Below are 19,811 nucleotides of genomic sequence, written 5' to 3'. Positions count from 1 at the left end.
TCACGGCCCAACCGCTGAACCGATTTCAATGAAATTTGGTACAGACGATACATCCCGGGGAAGGACATACGTTACTTTTTATCCCGGAAAATCAAAGAGTTCCTACGTGATTTAAGACAATCGAAATCCACGCGGGTGAAGCCGCGGGCATCCCCTAGTTTTACATAAGAAGAGTCTCGGCCATCCTTATAAACACTTTTAAAATGTAAGCCGTGGTTTTACAGGTCCAAAAGGCTGCGGCAAAAGTCTTCTAGTTAGCCAACTGGCATCTCTACTCGGCTACACTATAGAGCCCATAGTCCTATACCAAGATATGACAGCAAGAGACCTCATACAGCAGAGAACCACCCTGGACAATGGAGACACAGTGTGGAGGAATTCAGCCTTAGTGGAGGCCGCGCTTAAGGGACATCTGGCAGTATTGGATGGCTTGCATAGAATACATGCTAGTACTTTGGCTGTTTTGCATAGGTGAGTTTCTTTTAGTCCTTTTTAAACTGTATACATCCCAAAATGTGAGGAATCTAAACCTACTCTATACAGAAATCTTGCGTTATAATGTCGTCGTTATAATCGTGTATATATTTAAAAAAAAAGTGGGCTAAATGAACAGGTGGGTCACTTGATGTTAAGTGATTACCGACGCCCAAGATCATTTGCAGCACCAGAGGAACCGCTAATGCAATGCAATTTCAGGAATTTGTTGGTTCGGCTCTTGAATAACCCCATGTTGTGATCTAGTGGGAATACCGCCGATGGGAGTTGATTCCACATGTGCGTGAAAAAAGCATCTGGCACAACGGGCGGTCGAAGTGCACTAGGCCACCCAGGTGATGAGGGTGAAATTGTTAACGGTGGCTTATAACGATGTCTTGTCGCTTCTTGCCGGCTTCTTTTACTAGAACTGCTTTCCGAACCGATGATTTGGTGCAGGGTCACTAACTTCAGTATCTTGGGCCATTAAAGGCCGTCGACCTGCTAAGGATTATTGTGCAGTTTCGTAACTCTATGCCTTTAATATCTATGTCAAACAATTCAAGGTCTAAAGAAAGTTTTGGAAACTTATTATTATTAAAAACAAGTTGTTCTAGGTCGGAAGTGGATCTTTTATTCAAACACAAACTTTATGCATGCAAGGTCAACCCTCTTTATCTACCTCAATTCTATCAATCAATCACATTTACTTCTTGTCTACACGATTGGTTCACGTTAATAAAATTCACAGTAACATCACTACCCATATAACAAATGCAAAAGTGTGTTTGTTTATTTTTTATTATTATTTGTTGGTTTGTCATTCAATCATGGAGCAATGGATCGACGTGATTCTTGCACGGATGTAGTTAAAGACCGAGGGCCATAAGAAGGAAAGAAAGAAAAAACGTTTATTTTTGAAGTTACTTTTTAATAAGCTACTTTTTATCCCCAAAGATTTCCCGATTCCCACAGGATTTTTAAAAATCTCAATGTCTTTGTATATAACTAGGTTACGCCCGCAACTTCGTCTGCGTGGTCTACACAAATTTCAACCCTATATTTTACCCCCTTAGGGGTTGAATTTTCTAAAAATTCTTTCTTTTTCAGCCCAATCGATGCGATGATAGATCAGTCAATCAGTCAGTCTGTCAGCTTTTCCTTTTATATATTTAGATTTTATACGTGCACTTCTAGGTTTTTAAGTAATTTTAAATATATATCAAAAATTCAATATATAAAAAATTGTGGCACCGGGGTGCGATACACAGAAAATATTTCCTGTGTATCGCCCCCAAGTTCCGAAATTTTTGTCAGGTAAATTTGAAATTATTTAGAAATCCCTTTAAAACGCGGACAAAGTCGCGGGCATCATCAGGTATGAGACAAACAATATCCCTCAAACGATCTCTTAAGATCGTAGATTATAACTATCGTATAGTCGATTCTTTTACATAAAGTTCCATTTCTTTCACAGATTAGTTCACGATAGAGAGTTGCAACTGCACGACGGTACAAGGTTACTTCGGTACGACAGATATGACGACCTACTTGCATCTGGCCTCACACAGCAAGAGTTAGAAGAGAGTGGCGTGAAGAGAATCCATCCGGCTTTTAGGTAAGTTTCTATATCAACGATTGATCCCTTTAATACAAATAGGCCAGGCTCACTGACATTTGGGCCCTATTTTTTTTGCCATATTTTTTCCCTACTATTTGCCCTGTTTCAGAATAGTGGCGCTAGCTGAGCCGCCTGTGATCGGGTCTGGGCAGCAATGGTTGTCGCCTGAAATACTCAGTTTATTCCTATTTCACGAAATGAGAAATCTGAGCAAGAGTGAGGAAATGTTCATCATCAATTCTTTGGTAAGACATTTTCCCTCTTTTAGCTAGTAAAATTAATTTTCGAAAAAACTCCATTGTTCGGTTTAAAAATAGAACAAATACAAAACATAATATTTTGCCAACGCTTAACTCGTTAATCCCACAGCTAGTTCGTTAGTTAGCTAGCTTTGAGTTCTGCATTCCACTGTCAACTGTGTAACTCAATCATCAAAGTTCAAACATGTTAATCAACTACTTGCTTATTTTTTGCGTCAACGATTTTTCACTTAACAGCTATTTTAACATTTATCTATGTTAATAAAGCTCAACACTTAACAAGATTCAATTCTTTCACTACGTAACAATGTACTTATTTGCTCTTGATTGATCGATTTTGACTGGAACGCAGAATTCTGATTCGATAACTCTAGTGGGATTGACTCTTTAAGCCATAGTATTTGTTTAATCATTTTGGTTACTTGATTTTTCTAAACACTTTGTGAATTTTGTTTGTTTATACGGTTTTAATCTATTTCCAGTATGGAGACATCTCAAACCCATTACACTCAATAATAGATTTGGCCGACCAGCTAAGAAATTCCGAAGATAATACTCTAAAAAATCTCTCTTCATCCTTATCAACCAGACAACTATTACGAATAGCCAGCCGAATGGCCAAGTACCCCATAGATTCACCCTACGAAACAGTCCAAAGAACTTTTCTGGCCAAATTCCTGCCTAATTTAGCCAGACGGGCGTTAGATAGTGCTAGCCAAAAAATTGGGATTGATCCTCCCACAAAATCTGGTATATTTAACCGTGATCCGAAAAAAGTTAAATGCACAGTCAAAAATGGCGTTCTTACAATCGGAAACACAAGTACAGAAATTTTCAAAACAGATGCCTTAACTAAAGTCCCTGATATTTTATTCTATGATGTTCCACAACACATGAGGTTACTCGAGTGGTTACTCCAAGATTTTTTGCTTGGAAACCATTTGTTACTAGTCGGGAACCAAGGTGTGGGGAAGAACAAAATAGCAGATAGGTTATTACAGCTTTTGAATCGTCCAAGGGAATACATCCAGTTACATAGAGACACTACAGTACAATCTTTGACAGTACAACCCACTGTAAGAGATGGTATAGTCATTTACGAAGATTCTCCGTTAGTCAAAGCTGTCAAATATGGTCATGTATTAGTTGTGGATGAGGCAGATAAAGCCCCAACTCATGTCACGTGTATTCTGAAAACGTTAGTTGAAAACGGGGAAATGATTCTAAGTGATGGAAGGAGAATTGTTCCGAAGGACATGATAGAAAGTTCTGGAGGCGATGTATCTAGTTTTATCCCTGTGCATGAAGATTTCAGGATGATAGTGCTGGCAAATAGACCTGGGTTCCCGTTTTTGGGAAACGATTTCTTTGCCTCATTAGGTATGTATACTTTCAAGTAGTTCACATTTTATATTTCGTATTTTGTTTGAAATGAAAGCTAGTTTAGCGAGATGGTGTTTGACCATCTTTTGTCATAGAATCTAATCAGAGGTCTTCCATTTTCACCATTCAAAGACGTATAATTAGAAAGTCATAAAAATCGAGTTTATAAAAAACAACAATATAATTCGGTTCTACAATGCCACACGTCAATGTTAATAAAAAAATTAACTTGTCTATTTTCTTATGCCTGTATTTTTTTCTCCAGTTAAAAGTTAAGAGAAATTTCTCAGCGTTTTCCATACAAACGTAGTATGGTTCTCGTTTGAATACTAACCACTCTGAAAAGAAGTCTGGAAAACCACAGGTCACAGATGTTATTTCGAGAACGTATCTTTGATTGGTTATGGTATTCGAATGAGTACCAAGCAACGATTTTGTTTGTAACACGCTCTGAATAAACTGATTTTTCAGATTTTTTTCTTTGATCGATTTGTTTTATTTTAGGCGACCTTTTCTCCTGCCACGCAGTAGACAACCCCTCAATAGATTCCGAGCTAGAATTGCTCCGATCTTATGGGCCGGATGTGCCACAGGATATAATGAAAAAACTGGTACAAGCGTTCGCTTTACTCAGGAACATGGCTGATCAGGGGCAGTTGACGTATCCGTATTCTACGAGGGAGCTTGTTAACATTGTGAAACACTTACAGGTATTTTATCCATACTTAATCCATACTAATATTATAAATGCGAAAGTGTGTCTGTCTATCTGTCTGTCTGCTACCTTTTCAGGGCCCAACAGTTTAACCGATTCTGACGAAAGGTACAGAGTTAGCTTATATCCCGGGGACGGACATAGGCTACTTTTTATCCCGGAAAATCAAAGAGTTCCCACGGGATTCCCAAAAACCCATCCGTTTAACTGATTTGTATATGGTACCGAGATAGCTTGCGTCCCTGTTATTGACATAGGCAACTTTTTAACCCGGAAAATCAAACAGGGAACTGTTTGATTTCCCGGGTCCTTAAAAACCTAAATCCACGCGGACGAAGTCGCGGGTATCCAAGCTACCTCGGTACCAAATTTCATACAATCCGGTTAAGTGGATGGGTTTTTAGGAATCCTGTGGGAACTCTTTGATTTTCCGGGATAAAAAGTAACCTATGTCCGTCCCCGAGATATAAGCTAACCTTGTACGAAATTTCGTCAGAATCGGTTAAACTGTTGGGTCGTGAAAAGGTAGCAGACAGACAGACAGACAGACACACTTTCGCATTTATAATATTAAGTATGGATTTACAAACTACATCAACATTATGGAACATGTAACGCTCATAAATACCAAAAATGCAAACTAGCAGCTGAGTTTTTTTCAGAAATATCCAGAAGAAGATCTAGCGACGGCCATAGGAAACGTGTTCGACTTCGATCGTTACAGCAAGGACATGGCAGATACGCTATTAGAGGTCTTGCACTCTAGCGGCTTGCCCACTGAAGGGGTATTGGATGGACGCTCCAAAGAGGCCCTCAAGAAGATACAGATGACCATTGAAAGAACTAGCGGGTAAGTATAATTTATCAATCGAAGACTATTTGTAAATAGCAAACTATATCCCGCAACATCACACTTCACACTATCACACTTCAAACTAATGACACTTCACACTAATATTATGAAGGCGAAAGTTTGTGTATATGTGTGTGTGTGTGTGTATGTTTGTTACTCCCTCACGCAAAAACTACTAGACGGATTTGGCTGAAATTTGGAATGGAGATAGATAATATCCTGGATTAGCACATAGGCTACTTTTTATCCCGGAAAATCAAAGAATTCCTACGGGATTTCGAAAAACCTAAATCCATGCGGATGAAGTCGCGGGCGTCAGCTAGTTGTTCAACTAGATTCATTATTTCAACCCATCACCGGTCTACTACTGAGCATAGATCTCCTCTTAGAATGAGAAGGATTAAGGGTCCACTAAGTTGACCAAATATGGATTGGCAATGTTTCACACACTTCTGAGAACATTACGGAAACGCCGTACCGTCAAGCGATTTAGCGTTCTGGTACGATGCCATGTAGAAACCGATAGGGAATATGGGTTTGATATCCCTTCCAAATTAGCTTGCTTCCCACTTAGACTGCACCATCACTTACCGCAAGGTGAGATTGCAGTCAAGTACTAATTTGTAATGATAAAAAATTAGATATAGGGAAGAACAGGTACGTCCTGTCCTATTTAATCTTTCCTTTTCCTCGCTAAAGACTAACCTTTCAGTAAAAATTACCTAGACTTTTAAGCCTTAAGATTTCGTTCAAAATCTTGTTGTTATTTTTCAGTAAAGACGTTTCGTCTCCCAAACACGGTAAAGAAGACCCGGACAATCAACCCCATGTAGGTGGTAATACTTGGGCCGGGGGTACCGGGGGCAGGGACACGGCTGGTTTAGGGGGTAAGGGAGGCCCCTACCGACTTGACAAGGGGCACGATGTACATCAGGTGGGTTAATCACACTAATTTTAAAAAGGAGAAATTTTGTATGTGACTCTTTCACGCAAAAACTATGGACGGATTTGGCTGCAATTTAGAACGGAGATAGACCATACCATAGATTAACAAACAGGCTAATTTTCCCGGAAAACCAACTCTTTGACTTTCCGGGATAAAAAGTAGCCTATGTCTTTTGCCGTCTGCCTGAAAATCAGCGCTGCAGTAGTCAAATACTGCAGCATCTTGCTGAGGCAGAGCCCTTTTAGCTCACAGACACAACAATAGTATAATAGTATTTTCTAGTTTTAAGTTTAATTAATATTCAAGTTTAATTGTATCTTTATTTTTATTCTTGTTTTTTTGTTTTTGTGTGTGATTCTGTATATGAGCTAAATAAAAATGTAAGCTAACTCTGTACCAAATTTCATTAAAATCGGTTAAACTGTTGGACCGTGAAAAGCTAGCAAACAGACAGACAGACACACTTTCGCATTTATTATATTAGTATGGATATGGAATCGTATGTTTCAGCTGTCGGATGCTGAAAAGGATGATGTACCGGAGCATGTCAAGAAAGCGGCGCGTGAGATGAACAGGAAGGCATTCGAAGAGAGATTGAAAGAGATAAAAATGAGTGAATATGATGCCAAACTATATGGACAGTTTTTACGGGCTGTGCAACCTCAGGTCAGAACCTTCATTATTTACTTATTACTAGCAAACATCCGTGGTTTAATGCGTGTAAAATAAATAGTTCAATCTGAACATGAGTCGTATAACTGCGCATTATATAAAATAACCGGTCAAGTGCGAGTTGGACTCGCACACAAAGGGTTCCGTACAATCGTACAAGATATACCTAACACCTTTATGTAGAACTCTGCAAGTTAATAACGGTCTGCGCCATCTATACGTGATTTAGTGAATAAAAATTTTCGTAAACACGTTTTAGTTTTTTTTTTGTGTGATATAACGACAAATTCACGGTTTTTGGATTTTTTCCTTTATTTGTGTTATAAAACTTACCTACCTGCCAAATTTCATGATTCTAAGCCAACGGGAAGTACTTTATAGGTTTTCTTGAAAGACACAACAAACAGATAGACGGACTGACAGACAGACAGTCAACAAAGTGATCCTATAAGGGTTCCGTTTTTCACTTTGAGGTACGGAACCTTAAAAACAGATCATAACCGGGCTTGTGTATTTAATGTATGACGTATGTAAGCCGCCATGTTGCTACTTTGTTTGGACTATTTGTTTTGGACCATTTTATAGTTGTTTGGACTATTATTTATCGCACTATAGGCTTGTTATTCTTTGTGTGTCAGTATAAAATACTCATCTAACTTATTGTAGATAGGTGCTCTTCGTGGCGTACTAGCGGAATTGCAGGCAAAGAAAAAGGAGAGACAATGGAGTCGGCATCAGACCAGCGGTGAATTGGACGACGGCAAAATTATTGAAGGTATGTTATCTTTTTTTTAGAGTTCCGTACCTCAAAAGGAAAAACGCAACCCTTATAGGATCACTTTGTTGTCTGTCTGTCTGTCTGTCCGTCCGTCTGTCCGTCGTGTCTGTCAAGAAACCTATTGGATGGACTTCCCGTTGACCTAGAATCATGAAATTTGGCAAGTAGGTAGGTCTTATAGCACAAGTACAGGAATAAATCTGAAAACCGCGACTTTGTGGTCACATCATTAACAAAAAAATTGAAATGTGTTTCAATTTTCAAAGTAAGATAACTATACCAAGTGGAAGATAACTATACCAATAAATTTTAAAACAGATTTTTATTTATTTTTATGTATGATAGTTTTTGATTTATCGTGCAAAATGTTGGAAAAAATACCCGAGTACGGAACCCTTACTGCGCGAGTCTGACTTGCACTTGGCCGGTTTTTTTGGCATATTTCATTACAAACTGAATTTTTATACTGAAAACTATAAACTTTTGTTTTGTAGGTTTGACTGGTGAGAGGTCGATCTACAGACGGCGCACGGAACAAGAGCCGCCCCCTGGCTCGCCTCCCGACAAACCCAAGAGGCTTCGTTTAGTATTTGATGTTTCCGGCAGTATGTACAGGTGAACTGACTTGCTTTTTACACAATTGCACCTGAAGAAGGGCTAGTTTTTTGGATATATGAGTGAATCTAAAATTTGGTAGGCATAGTACTAGTAGTCTAAAGCTTTATTAGAACAATACACAGTACATATTTAATTTTACTAATCACACTTCACACTAATATTATAAAGCTTAAAGTTTGTGTGTAAGTGTGTATGTATGTGTGTATGTTTGTTACTCTTTCATGCAAAAACTACTGGACGGATTTGGCTGTTTGGAATAAAGATAGATTATAACCTGGATTAACACATAGGCTACTTTTACCCCGGAAAATCAATGAGTTTCCACGGGATGTTAAAAACCTATATCCACGCGAACGAAGTCGCGGGCAACAGCTAGTAGAAACATAAAAGAAAAAACTTTGCTAGGGTGCACAGGTCATCAATAAAATGATCTTTTAAAGGCAACCCCAGCGTATGAAGCTAACAAACACTCATTGCTGCAATCTCAATTGTTGTGATTGGCTGAATTTCTGATGTTATTGGTGCGACAGTGCATTTTAGTCAATAGCAAAAGAGTGTCAACCAATCAGAGATGATTGCGATCGTTAAACTGTAGCTGTACTACGGCAGGTCTCCTATGTTGTTAGATCCGTCTTATTTGTGTGACTCAAAGAAATAAAACCTCCATCCATTCACAGATTCAATTCCTACGACGGTCGTCTAGAACGTTCGATGGAGGCAGTAGTATTATTGACAGAGGCGCTAAAGGGCTATGAAGCTCGTATTAGATACGACATGTACGCACATTCCGGGGAAGAGCACGCTTTAGAACTGGTCAGAGTCGACAGACCGCCGGAGAATGAGAAAGAGAGGCTACAGGTGAGATATACTCTACTGTTTCTCTTTTTCTGTCAATTTCTAGGTTTTTAGGAAATGAAGCAGTAGTACAATAGAGCAATCAGGTCGATAATGAAAATATTAGTGTGTGTTACCTTTATTACGCGCTGTTTAAAACATTTCTTTAAAAGATAGCGACCTCAAAACAGCTGTTCTATTTGGCGGCCTCACAGCTTGGCTACCTGGACTATTTCTTTCATCCAGTTTGCTTACAAGCTTATCTTAAACTTAAAAGCTTTTTATTAATTTTTGGCGGTCGTGACATGTTAACAATTGATGGCGCTTATCATATCCATACGAAAGGATCACACAGCAAGCAGTCACGCGATTCGAATCTAAGATGGAAAAGCAACTTACTCGTAATTCGTACTTAGAGTCCGTTCTAACTGAGTGTGCTTAAAAGATAAACAAAATCGAAGAAATCTCAGAGAAACATGTAAGCGACGCGATTTGCCCGGTGCTTTAGACCTTCTTCACCCAAACCATGATTTCATTGTCAGTTCGCAGTAAAAAGGGCGAATAGGCCGCGTACAGTGCGTTTTTTACGCATTTCAGCGAAAGCTACTTTTTACCTTTTTAGCAAACTAAGGAAAACTAAAGTATAGATGGCACCACGGGTATCTTCAATCACTTCCTGGAAAACCTGAATCACGCTAACGAAGTTACCCTCAGAAAGATGAAGTTATAACGATGTGTCGTTGTTTATACAGATAATCCGAACAATGCACGCGCACGCGCAGTTTTGCTGGTCGGGAGACAACACCCTGCCGGCGGCGAAGCATGCAATATCTACCCTCGCAAAGGAAGACGCAGATGAAGCCATTGTGTTGATCCTTTCTGATGCTAACTTAAGAAGGTATGGTATAGTTTATATTTCGATTTTTTTCTGATGTGAGTTAACTTTTGTTCCTTTTGAGAAAAATAAACTCTTCAAACCATAAGAAATTAAATTATTTCAGGTTTTTTAACAAAATATGTACTCTTTTTATTGTTTTAGATACGGCATTCCACCGGAGCATCTGGGAACGATATTAACGTCTGACCCAAGAGTACAAGCGCATGTTATATTTATAGGAAGCCTCGGGGACGAAGCTAATGCGTAAGTCATTTTTTTTGTCCCTGGCAAGTATGCAAGTAATATCCAGTCCAATTTGGTGTTTTTGAGTCATAAATGGGGCTAATTTTGAGTCTTATTTGGGGCTGTTTTTGAGTCATAAAGGGGGCGGATTTTAAAGGATAAACGAGTCTCTTTTCGAGTCATAATTGTGGCTGATTTTAAGTCATAAATGGGGCTAATTTTGAATCATAAATGGGGTTAATTTCGAGTCATAAATTGGAACGTTTTATAGTCATAAATGAGTCTGTTTTGAGTCATAAATTGGTTATCCTATTTTCTCCTCTTGAAGAGAATCCCGTGGTTTCAAATTATAAATTGCACGTATTGCTCTTGTTTTTAATAAAGAAATCCATGTCATGACACGTTTTCCAAAAATACGCATAAAGGTTACACGTAATGTTTTTAACCCCCGACCCAAAAAGAGGGGTGTTATAAGTTTGACGTGTGTATCTGTGTGTCTGTGTATCAGTCTGTGGCACCGTAGCTCCTAAACGAATGAACTGATTTTGATTTAGTTTTTTTTTTTTGTTTGAAAGGTGGCTTGATCGAGAGTGTTCTTAGCTATAATCCAAGAAAATCTGTTCAGCCGTTTGAATATTATCAGCTCTTTTCTAGCTAGAAGTTTTTGTGTCGGGGGTTGTTTAAATTTCGTTATCTTGCAAAGATAATAAAGATCTAAATCGATATTTGGCTTAGTTTTATTTTATTTTTGCAGCTTACTACGCAAGCTGCCCGTCGGCCACGCTCACGTGTGTATGGACGTGGCATCACTACCGCAGATCATGCAACAGATATTCGCTTCCTCACTCTTGCAGAACTCTTGATGTAACTATAGTAGCTAATTTTACTACAACTTTCTTCATAAGTATAGTAATTGTACAATTACTTGACTGGTAATGTCAATATAGGACCAAATAATTTACTAGATAATGTAAAATAAAGAAGTTTTAGCATTAGTTTTACAATCGATCTGTTTTCGCTGTGTGTTTCTGTTGTGTTCGCGATCTGTGTTTCCTACCAATTACAATCCGGGTATCTTTAAAACAAGAGTGAATAGGCACCTTCTAGGTAAACGCGTCCCATATTAGACCACATCATCACTTTCCATCAGGTGTGATTGTGGTCAAGCGCTTGCCTATAGTGAATAAAAAAAAAACAGTAAAACTTACGATGACTTTTTGTTACAAAATACTTTGACCTGCACAAAGAAGCATGCAGATACCTAATTCATAAGCTAAACCTAATGCAATAAGTAATGTAATAAGTAGTGCAATATTTAATTTTATTCCAAATATATTTTATATTTTTAATACATTTTTTACATAGATTAGCTATAAAATTAATGTAGGGATACACCACTACTTTTTAATTACGATAAAAGTTTTAAGAGCGAATACAGGAATTGTTTACTATCTTAAATGTGCAATCGGATTTTTTGACTTTAATTTTCGAAAATATGAATGAATGTATGGACACACTACACTTATGCTGTAAATAACGAAACGTCATATCAGTGTCACAATTTACATGTATGCTAACAATATTTTGACCGAATTGATTATTGCTATTATTGCCCTTCTCATTCTGAGAGCAAGGGTCTCTCTTGCTTAATAGTGGCGGGCGATAGGTTGATCATGATGATGATTGCTATTTTTATGTAGGTATATTTCAGGACACTCGATTTAAATTTTACAGCATAGTAATTCTGATCCAGCAGACTTTTTAATGGTAATTAAAAATTAGTGGTGTATAAAAAAATAGGTATCAAGAGATTATATTTTTTGTTATTAAAGTAATAAGTAAGTACAGAAGAATCTCTCTAATCCTGCTATTAAAAACTCAATGGCACTATTAAAATCCTGAGGGTGCCGGATTATTCAAATGTTCGGATTACTGGATTGTATGGAAAAAAACAATAAAAATAAAAAAAACATTTCATCAAGGGAGGTATTTATTGAAGTGCCGGATTAGTGAGATTCTACTGTATACAGTCCGACAAGGCTCCTTTGTGTGGCCAAAATCGGAACTAAAGCCGCTATTGAGAAACTGTGCACTTGTTGATAGTTCGCTGTGTCGACATAAAGCTACAACAGCGCCCTCACTCAAGTGTCAAAAAAGCCTTGTCTGACTATAGGCATACTCACCAGGCTGTGGAGGTTATTTCCAAACATTATGATAATATTAATTAGTTACCTACTAATGCTAGACTATAATATTGTAAAATAATTATTTATAAATAAATGGAATAGAATAATATAATTTTTATCATTGCAAAATTTGTTTTATTTATCCTACTAACTGATGCCCGCAACTTCGTTCGCGTGGATATAGGTTTCTTAAAAATTCCGTGGGAAATCATTGATTTTCCGGGATAAAAAGTAGCCTATGTGTTAATCCAGGGTATAATCTTTCTCCGTTCCAGATTTGAGCCAAATCCGTTCAGTAATTTTTGCGTGAAAGAGTAACACACACACACAAACTTTCGCCTTTATAATATTAGTACGATAATACGAATAGTGTGATTGAAGGGACACATAATATTTTTCTACAAGTTCTTGAAAACGTTGAATTTTTTACAACGTTGGTAAGATGTAGAAATAACGAAGGTCTGGCTCTCGCTGTCTATTTATTGATGTCGAAACTATCCCTTTATAATAATGGTAGTCACTATTGCACCTAGTCACAACTAGACCACGCCCTCTAGTGCGAGTTAGGGTGTCTTCCCACCAGAGATGTGCTATGCAGCTATGCTGTGAAGATGTGAAATCTACGCTACGAATATGTGACCGTTTCCACCAATACTAAGCTATGTAGCTGTGCGAGGAAGATGCGCTATGAAGATGCGCCGCCGCAAAGTAGCTGCGCGAGAAAGATGCGCATACTGTAGGTATTCTGCTCTGCACCACTGTCGACGGCCCATAGCAGGCATCCATAGCACGCATCCTTCCATATAAAAACATATCTTAGTTGAATCCATTTCCATCAGTGCTAAGCTATGTGCACCAATGAATATGATTGGTGGATATCAAACGCATCCATAGCAACGTAGCATAGCACATGTCTGGTGGAAAAGCAGCCTAAGCCCTTAGTTAAAGGTGAAATAGGACCTTTTACGTGAAGTAACGACTAGAGTACAATAAAATGTGAAGTGTAATAGAATCACAAAGGAATGCACTGTACAGCGGTCTCCCGCGTCCTTTCCTTGACCGGTCCTTCCCTTGGGAGCATTTGACCTATTTCTTTAACCTGCATCTATTCTATACCATCACACCATTTACTTTTACTATGTACTTGTAGGTGAATAAAGGATATCTTACAAGACCGCAAAATAATTATGCTTTTCTTACCCGACTACGGCAAAACCAAAAGGAAGGGTTATGATTTTAGCAGTCTATGTATGTATGTGTGTATGTTTGTATCCATATTCTGTGTGTTCCACCGTAGCGCCTAAACTACTGGGCTGATTTTGATGAATGAGGTGTCAATCGATTCGTCGTAAAGGTCCGGGTTACATATGCTATAATTTATACGAAAAAAATTTACCTGACGGATTGTACATCAAAAAAATTTTTTTTTGCTATTGTTTCTAGTGAGATGTCAAATGAAAGAGGAGAAAATTCTGGGTTCATAAATATAAATGTACTACAACATTAAAGTATACCAAGCGACAGAAAAACCATTTTACTATAATATTTCAGCGTTCATTAAGACGATCGCAATCGGGTTTTAGTTTTCAACTTTATCTTGTTCAGTACGTTCAGTATTGAAAATGTGTTTGAGAAACAGGTGCTCGATTGCAGTAATATGTCAGATACGATGTCATGATCGCAATCACATCTGATTTGTTGACACTCGCTCATTATTGGCTAGAAAGCATTGTTGCAACAAGAATACCATAAATTCAGCCAATCAATATTGAAATTGTAATAATGATTTTTGCAGTTTTTCCGCAATCAACCTACAGCGTAGGGCGGGCTGTAAAAATTCATTAGAAGAAGTCTAATCAGCGCGAATTCTTTGATTGTTATCAATTTTTAGGGTTCCATACCTCAAAAGTAAAAAAAGTTGAAAACTAAAACCCGACTACTTTAATGTTGCTGTTCCTATATTTATATTCATGAGCTCAGTATTTTCTCCTCTTTCGTTTGACATCCCACTCGATACAATAGCAAAAAAAAAATTTTGGAGACCTCTACTTTTTTGATGTTAACATCCATTAGGTCAATTTTTTCGTATAAAATATAGCCTTTGTCACCCGGACCTTTACAACGAATCATTCATCAAAATCGGCCCAGTAGTTCAGGCACTACGGTGGAACACACAGAATCTGGATACAAACATACATACAACCCTTCCTTTTGGCTTTGCCGCAGTCGGGTAGAAAGAAACCCTCATAGAACCACCTTCTCTTAATTACACCGTCTTAACCTAACGTGAATATGAACTCAAGGAGCATAAAAATCGCAGAGAAAACAAGTCAACTTATATCTACAGTAATGTTCAAAATAAAATCAGTGAAGGGGACAAAGGAATTTTCCTGTAACGTTCCATAACGCCAAGTAGGTACGCTGTAGGTCACGTCTCAGCCTTGGTCGGCTCTTTCTTATTACTTACTCTCCTACGATATGGTTATTGCCGCCTTTAAGGACTTGTACGATATTCCTTTTGTATGTTTTTATTTGTTTCACATTCTGCCAAACGTTTTTCTCCGGAAATATTTTTTAAGACTTTTATTTGGCGAATTTTTTGATGGAGCACATGCCGCCTTCAGTCGGCCTGAAAAATATATCTAAATTTTATATAAAGGTAATCCATACTATCCTTACTTAATATTATAAATGAGAAAGTCTGTCTGTCTGTCTGTCTATTTGTCTGTCTGTCTGTCTGTCTGTCTGCTACCTTTTCACAGCCCAACAGTTTAACCGATTCTGGCGAAATTTGGTACAGGGTTAGCTTATATCCCGAGGACGGACATAGGCTACTTTTTATCCCGGAAAATCAAAAAGTTCCCACGGGATTCTTAAAAACCCACCCGCTTAACCGATTTGTATGAAGTTTGGTACCGAGGTAGCTTGCGTCCCTGTAATTGTCATAGGCATTTTATCCCGGAAAATCAAACAGATCCCACGGGATCTTTAAAAACCTAAATCCACGCGGACGAAGTCGCGGGCATCCTCTAGTATTATAAAATTATAATAATTGCTAAAATTTAGCAACTAATAATAATTATTTAGCTAGGATACTAGCTTATACCTACTTACGTTTTCTGACCCACATATTTTGACCAATTTTCCATAAAATATAATCATTTCAGTACCGCTAGTCGGCAAGTGGTACTTCAGTGAAGATTAATTGAATTCCTAAAGTTATAATTAACTTATTCATACCGAGTATCGAAGGGATTTTCTCATCGATATCCTTGAATAAAGCGACTTTGTTCTCGTTCCTTTGTCCTATCTACTATTAGGTAAAGGTGGGTACTGAACTATTGACTACTGACCGACTTTACGGGATGGAATGTGACATGTTACAAAGCGATTTTTAGTACAGTCAGTGTATAGTCTACCGCTTTTATAAGTTACGCCAATATACCTGCGCAGATGTAGGTATATTATTTTTGAACTAGATTAATGATGCGAATTCGTTCGCGTGGATTGGATTTTTAAAAATCCCGCGGGAACTCTTTTATTTTCCGGGATAAAAAGTAGTCTTTGTCCTTCTCCGGGATATAGGCTAATTCTGTACCAAACATGAAAATCGGTTGAATTGTTTAGCCGTGAAAAGCTAACAGACAGACACACTATAAGCAAGTACTTATTTTAAAATACTCAGGGCTTTAGACAGTTTTTGGGAAAACACTACCGTTTATTAAATAACGCCAATAGGTTACTCAGACCTTTTGCTAGTAATTCTGTTTCGTTTTATTCATGCAATAATGACTTTTTATTTTCCTTCTCATCTTTTAAAACTTTTCGTGCGTACTTTGTCTTATTTTTAACCCCCGACCCAAAAAGAGGGGTGTTATAAGTTTGACGTGTGTATCTGTGTGTCTGTGTATCTGTGTATCTGTGTATCTGTGTGTCTGTGTATCTGTGTATCTGTGTATCTGTGTATCTGTCTGTGGCATCGTAGCGCCTAAACGAATGAACCGATTTTAATTTAGTTTTTTTTGTTTGAAAGGTGGCTTGATCGATAGTGTTCTTAGCTATAATCTAAAAAAATTGGTTCAGCCGTTTAAGAGTTATCAGCTCTTTCCTAGTTTTCTTGTAGAAAAGAAGGTTAGATAACCGTTAGGTTCATAATATTATGTCAATAGACAAATGTCAAGCTGTCAAGATGGACATTGCCTAAATACATAATTATTTATTTGAAAATGATGTTTTGGAAAACTCAAATACTTTGGATCGTCGGGGGTGTTATAAATTTTTAATTTACACTTGTTATCAAAGAACATCTCTCTTCTCAATTTAAATCAAAGCAGGATTTCAAAAGGAAAAGCGTTTCATCTTTATATTTTCCATTCAAAAGAAACTGCACACAGATCAGCAATTCCCCTGTAATTGGATTGCTTGCGCGTCGAGCGAAATCAGATTGTTTAGACGCTATTGATGTCTCTCGTCTGTACATAGTCTGTGTGATCCCCGGGAAATTGTGCTGACAAAGGGTTATAATATGAGGGATGAAACGGCAGATCCAGAATTTCGTAATAAGATATATTATTAGTCTCTACCACTACCAACTGTTGCGGTTGAGCCTATATTTTGACTATACTTTCAATCCAATCCATCCGCCTGTATGCGTCCACTGCTGGACATAGGCCTTTCTACACGGTCTTCCACATTCGCCTATAGTTACCGTACTAATTTAATATTTACTAGCTGTGCCCGCGACTTCGTTCGCGTGGAATAGTGACTTTTCGCGCTTTATATAGCCACGGACGCTCAGGCGCGAGGCGCCGTGATTCTTTAACTTGACATAACTTTTTTATTTATGAACCGATTGACATGAAATAAACACTAAATCCTAAGTGAAGCTTACTACAATATATTATTGAAAACCGTATCTAAATCGAATAAGCCGTTTCTGAGATTAGCGTGCACAAACACACAGACAAACAGACAAACAGACAAAAAAAAAATTAATTACAATTTCGGGTTCGGCATCGATATAATAACAACCCCTGCTACTTTTTTTTATATATTTCCATTGTACAGACACCACTTTTCTACAATTTTATTATATGTATAGATAAATTGTGAAAGTTTTATCATCAATCCGGTATTCTGGAAAGTAGCCTGAAAAATAGCGCAGGGAGTTTCTTAGACTTTGGATCTACAAATTAGTTGGAGATAGAGATTATAAAGAAGTAAATTTTACGGCTATCTGCGGACTTAGTCAATTTTGCATAGGGAGGTCAATCGCACAGGTCAAACAGAATAATATCTAGACTGATCCGGGACGTCGAGCTGATTTTTTTCAGGGGTTGCCTGAAAAACAGCGCTGAGGTAGTGTATCCACGTACACTACTACAGCATTATGCTGAGGCGATTCCCTTTTTGGGACAGTTTGGCGCCACAGACACGCATTCTGTTTTTTACTATTATTTAGATCTTATAATTGTTTATTTTTAGATTTAATATAAGTAGATATAAGATTCATTGAAATTCCATGCAATTCGGCTCAGAGGATCACCGTGCCTTTGCAGTACAAGTTTATTATTTATAGAACTGCGAAATAGCGGTGGTCGTCTCGGCCGAAATGCATGGAAAGCTCAGTAAGTTATGTTTTAGGTAAATATTTAGGTTTTTAAGTTTAATTTATTAGTTTTTATGTTTTATCTGTTCTCATTCTATTTACTGTGTTTGCGCCTAACTTTATAGTCCCGAATAAAAGTATATTTATTTTATTTATTTATTTATTTAAAGTGTGTCTGTCTGTCTGCTAGTTTTTCACAGCTACCAACCAATACCAATAATTAACCACTCTTGATGGGTACAGAGTTAGCTTATACGTCTCGTGAACGGGCATGGGCTACTTTTATCCCGGAAAATCAAGGAGTTCCCAAGGGATTCTTAAAGGCCCATCCATTTAATTCATTTATATGAAAAGTACAGAGGTACTTGCGTCCCGGGAATTGACATAGGCAACTTTTTATTCCGGAAAATCAAAGAGTTCAGAGTCTTGCTTTAACGGTGAAGGAAAACCTGCATGCCCGAGAGTTATACCTAATGTTCTTAAAGATGTGTGAAGTCTGCCAATCCTCAAAAAAGTTTAGAGCCTCGATAGCTCAACGGTTGAGCGGACTGAATTCCCAAAGGTCAGCGGTTCAAACCCCACCCGTGCACTATTGTCGTACCCACTCCTGGCACAAGCTTTACGCTTAATTGGAGGGGAAAGGAGAATATTAGTCATGATTAGCATGGCTAATATTCTTGTTTAAAAAAAACCGCACATGGCCTGCGTGGACAAACCCTCTCATTCTGAGACGTGCTCAGTAGTGAGTCAGCGATAGATTGTTGACGAATGCTTTTATCAAAACAAAGCACAGGCCATCTATCACAGTTTATAATTCTTAAATGATAAGGTGCTAAGCGAACAATTTGCGAAAGACGTGCCTGGATGGAGCGGACGTCGGGGACCATAAATCTACAATTTAGTCCACTTATCGTCCGGTACGGTGTGCAAAGAGGCAAAAACTTTCTGGCTGAATACTTCCGAAGGTTTTCCTTTATATTTTGTTAACAAAAACAAATGAAACGCTTGGAAAGTAAGATTTACTCAATACACGTGTATTATATATTACCTACTTGATGCCTATGATTTTGTCAGCGTGGATTTGGTTTTTTGAAAATCTCGTGGGAACTCTTTGGTTTTCCGGGATAAAAAGTTGCCCATATCAATTTCCTGATGCAAGCTACCTCTGTACCAAATTTCATATAAATCGGTTAAACGGATGGACCTATAAGAATCCCGTGGGAAATCTTCAATTTTCCGGGATAAAAGTAGCCCATTTCCTTCCACGGGATGTAAACTAAATCTGTACGAACCGATTTAATTAAAATCGGTTAAACTGTTGGACCCTGAAAAGCTAGTAGACAGACAGACAGACACACTTTCGCATTTATAATATTAGTATAATATATAGCACCTATCCGTCAGTTGAGTAGGTTCCCATTTATGCATGGTGTAAAAATGGACTAAGTAGGCACTTAGGACACAGATAAAAATCACTTAACTACAAGCTTAGCTCACGAAACAACTTTAAGAGGGCTCTCTGCGTCACTCGTTTCATACAATCGTAGTTCCAATTTCATTTGAATATTAAGCAACAAAAGTCCATGAAATTTTGCAGACATATTCTAGAAACTAATATCTATGTCTGTGGTTTTCCAGATTTCTGTTAAAATATTGGGTTTCAAAGTTACGCGGTCTTAAAAATTTTCATACAAATCTTTGAGCCCCTGTAATTTTAAAACTACATATTTTTAGAAAAATCTA

General features: G+C 37.8%; 1 protein-coding gene across 2 annotated transcripts in view; it reads left to right on the top strand.

Annotated features, from left to right (window-relative positions):
* The window catches only part of LOC123872395 (von Willebrand factor A domain-containing protein 8), a 35,154-nt gene extending 19,098 nt beyond the window's left edge, over positions 1–16,056 (top strand). Inside the window, exons 8-24 of one of the 2 annotated variants that reach the window (XM_045916633.1) lie at positions 225–471; positions 1,952–2,092; positions 2,205–2,340; positions 2,838–3,735; positions 4,243–4,448; positions 5,116–5,303; positions 6,081–6,240; positions 6,763–6,918; positions 7,591–7,699; positions 8,197–8,317; positions 8,998–9,178; positions 9,907–10,052; positions 10,194–10,295; positions 11,029–11,143; positions 11,303–11,309; positions 12,520–12,530; positions 16,046–16,056. In XM_045916633.1, the coding sequence (XP_045772589.1) occupies positions 225–471; positions 1,952–2,092; positions 2,205–2,340; positions 2,838–3,735; positions 4,243–4,448; positions 5,116–5,303; positions 6,081–6,240; positions 6,763–6,918; positions 7,591–7,699; positions 8,197–8,317; positions 8,998–9,178; positions 9,907–10,052; positions 10,194–10,295; positions 11,029–11,137 (2,900 nt within the window). In that variant the 3' untranslated portion in view covers positions 11,138–11,143; positions 11,303–11,309; positions 12,520–12,530; positions 16,046–16,056. Of the gene's footprint in view, positions 1–224; positions 472–1,951; positions 2,093–2,204; positions 2,341–2,837; positions 3,736–4,242; positions 4,449–5,115; positions 5,304–6,080; positions 6,241–6,762; positions 6,919–7,590; positions 7,700–8,196; positions 8,318–8,997; positions 9,179–9,906; positions 10,053–10,193; positions 10,296–11,028; positions 11,712–12,519; positions 12,531–16,045 lie in introns of those variants that run through there. The other variant, XM_045916632.1, reaches the window with a different exon arrangement.
* Positions 16,057–19,811: the final 3,755 nt, after the last annotated feature.

This window comes from Maniola jurtina, chromosome 15 (assembly GCF_905333055.1).
Source record: "Maniola jurtina chromosome 15, ilManJurt1.1, whole genome shotgun sequence".
Classification (NCBI taxonomy): domain Eukaryota; kingdom Metazoa; phylum Arthropoda; class Insecta; order Lepidoptera; family Nymphalidae; genus Maniola; species Maniola jurtina.
This window is presented reverse-complemented; position numbering and strand designations above follow the sequence as displayed.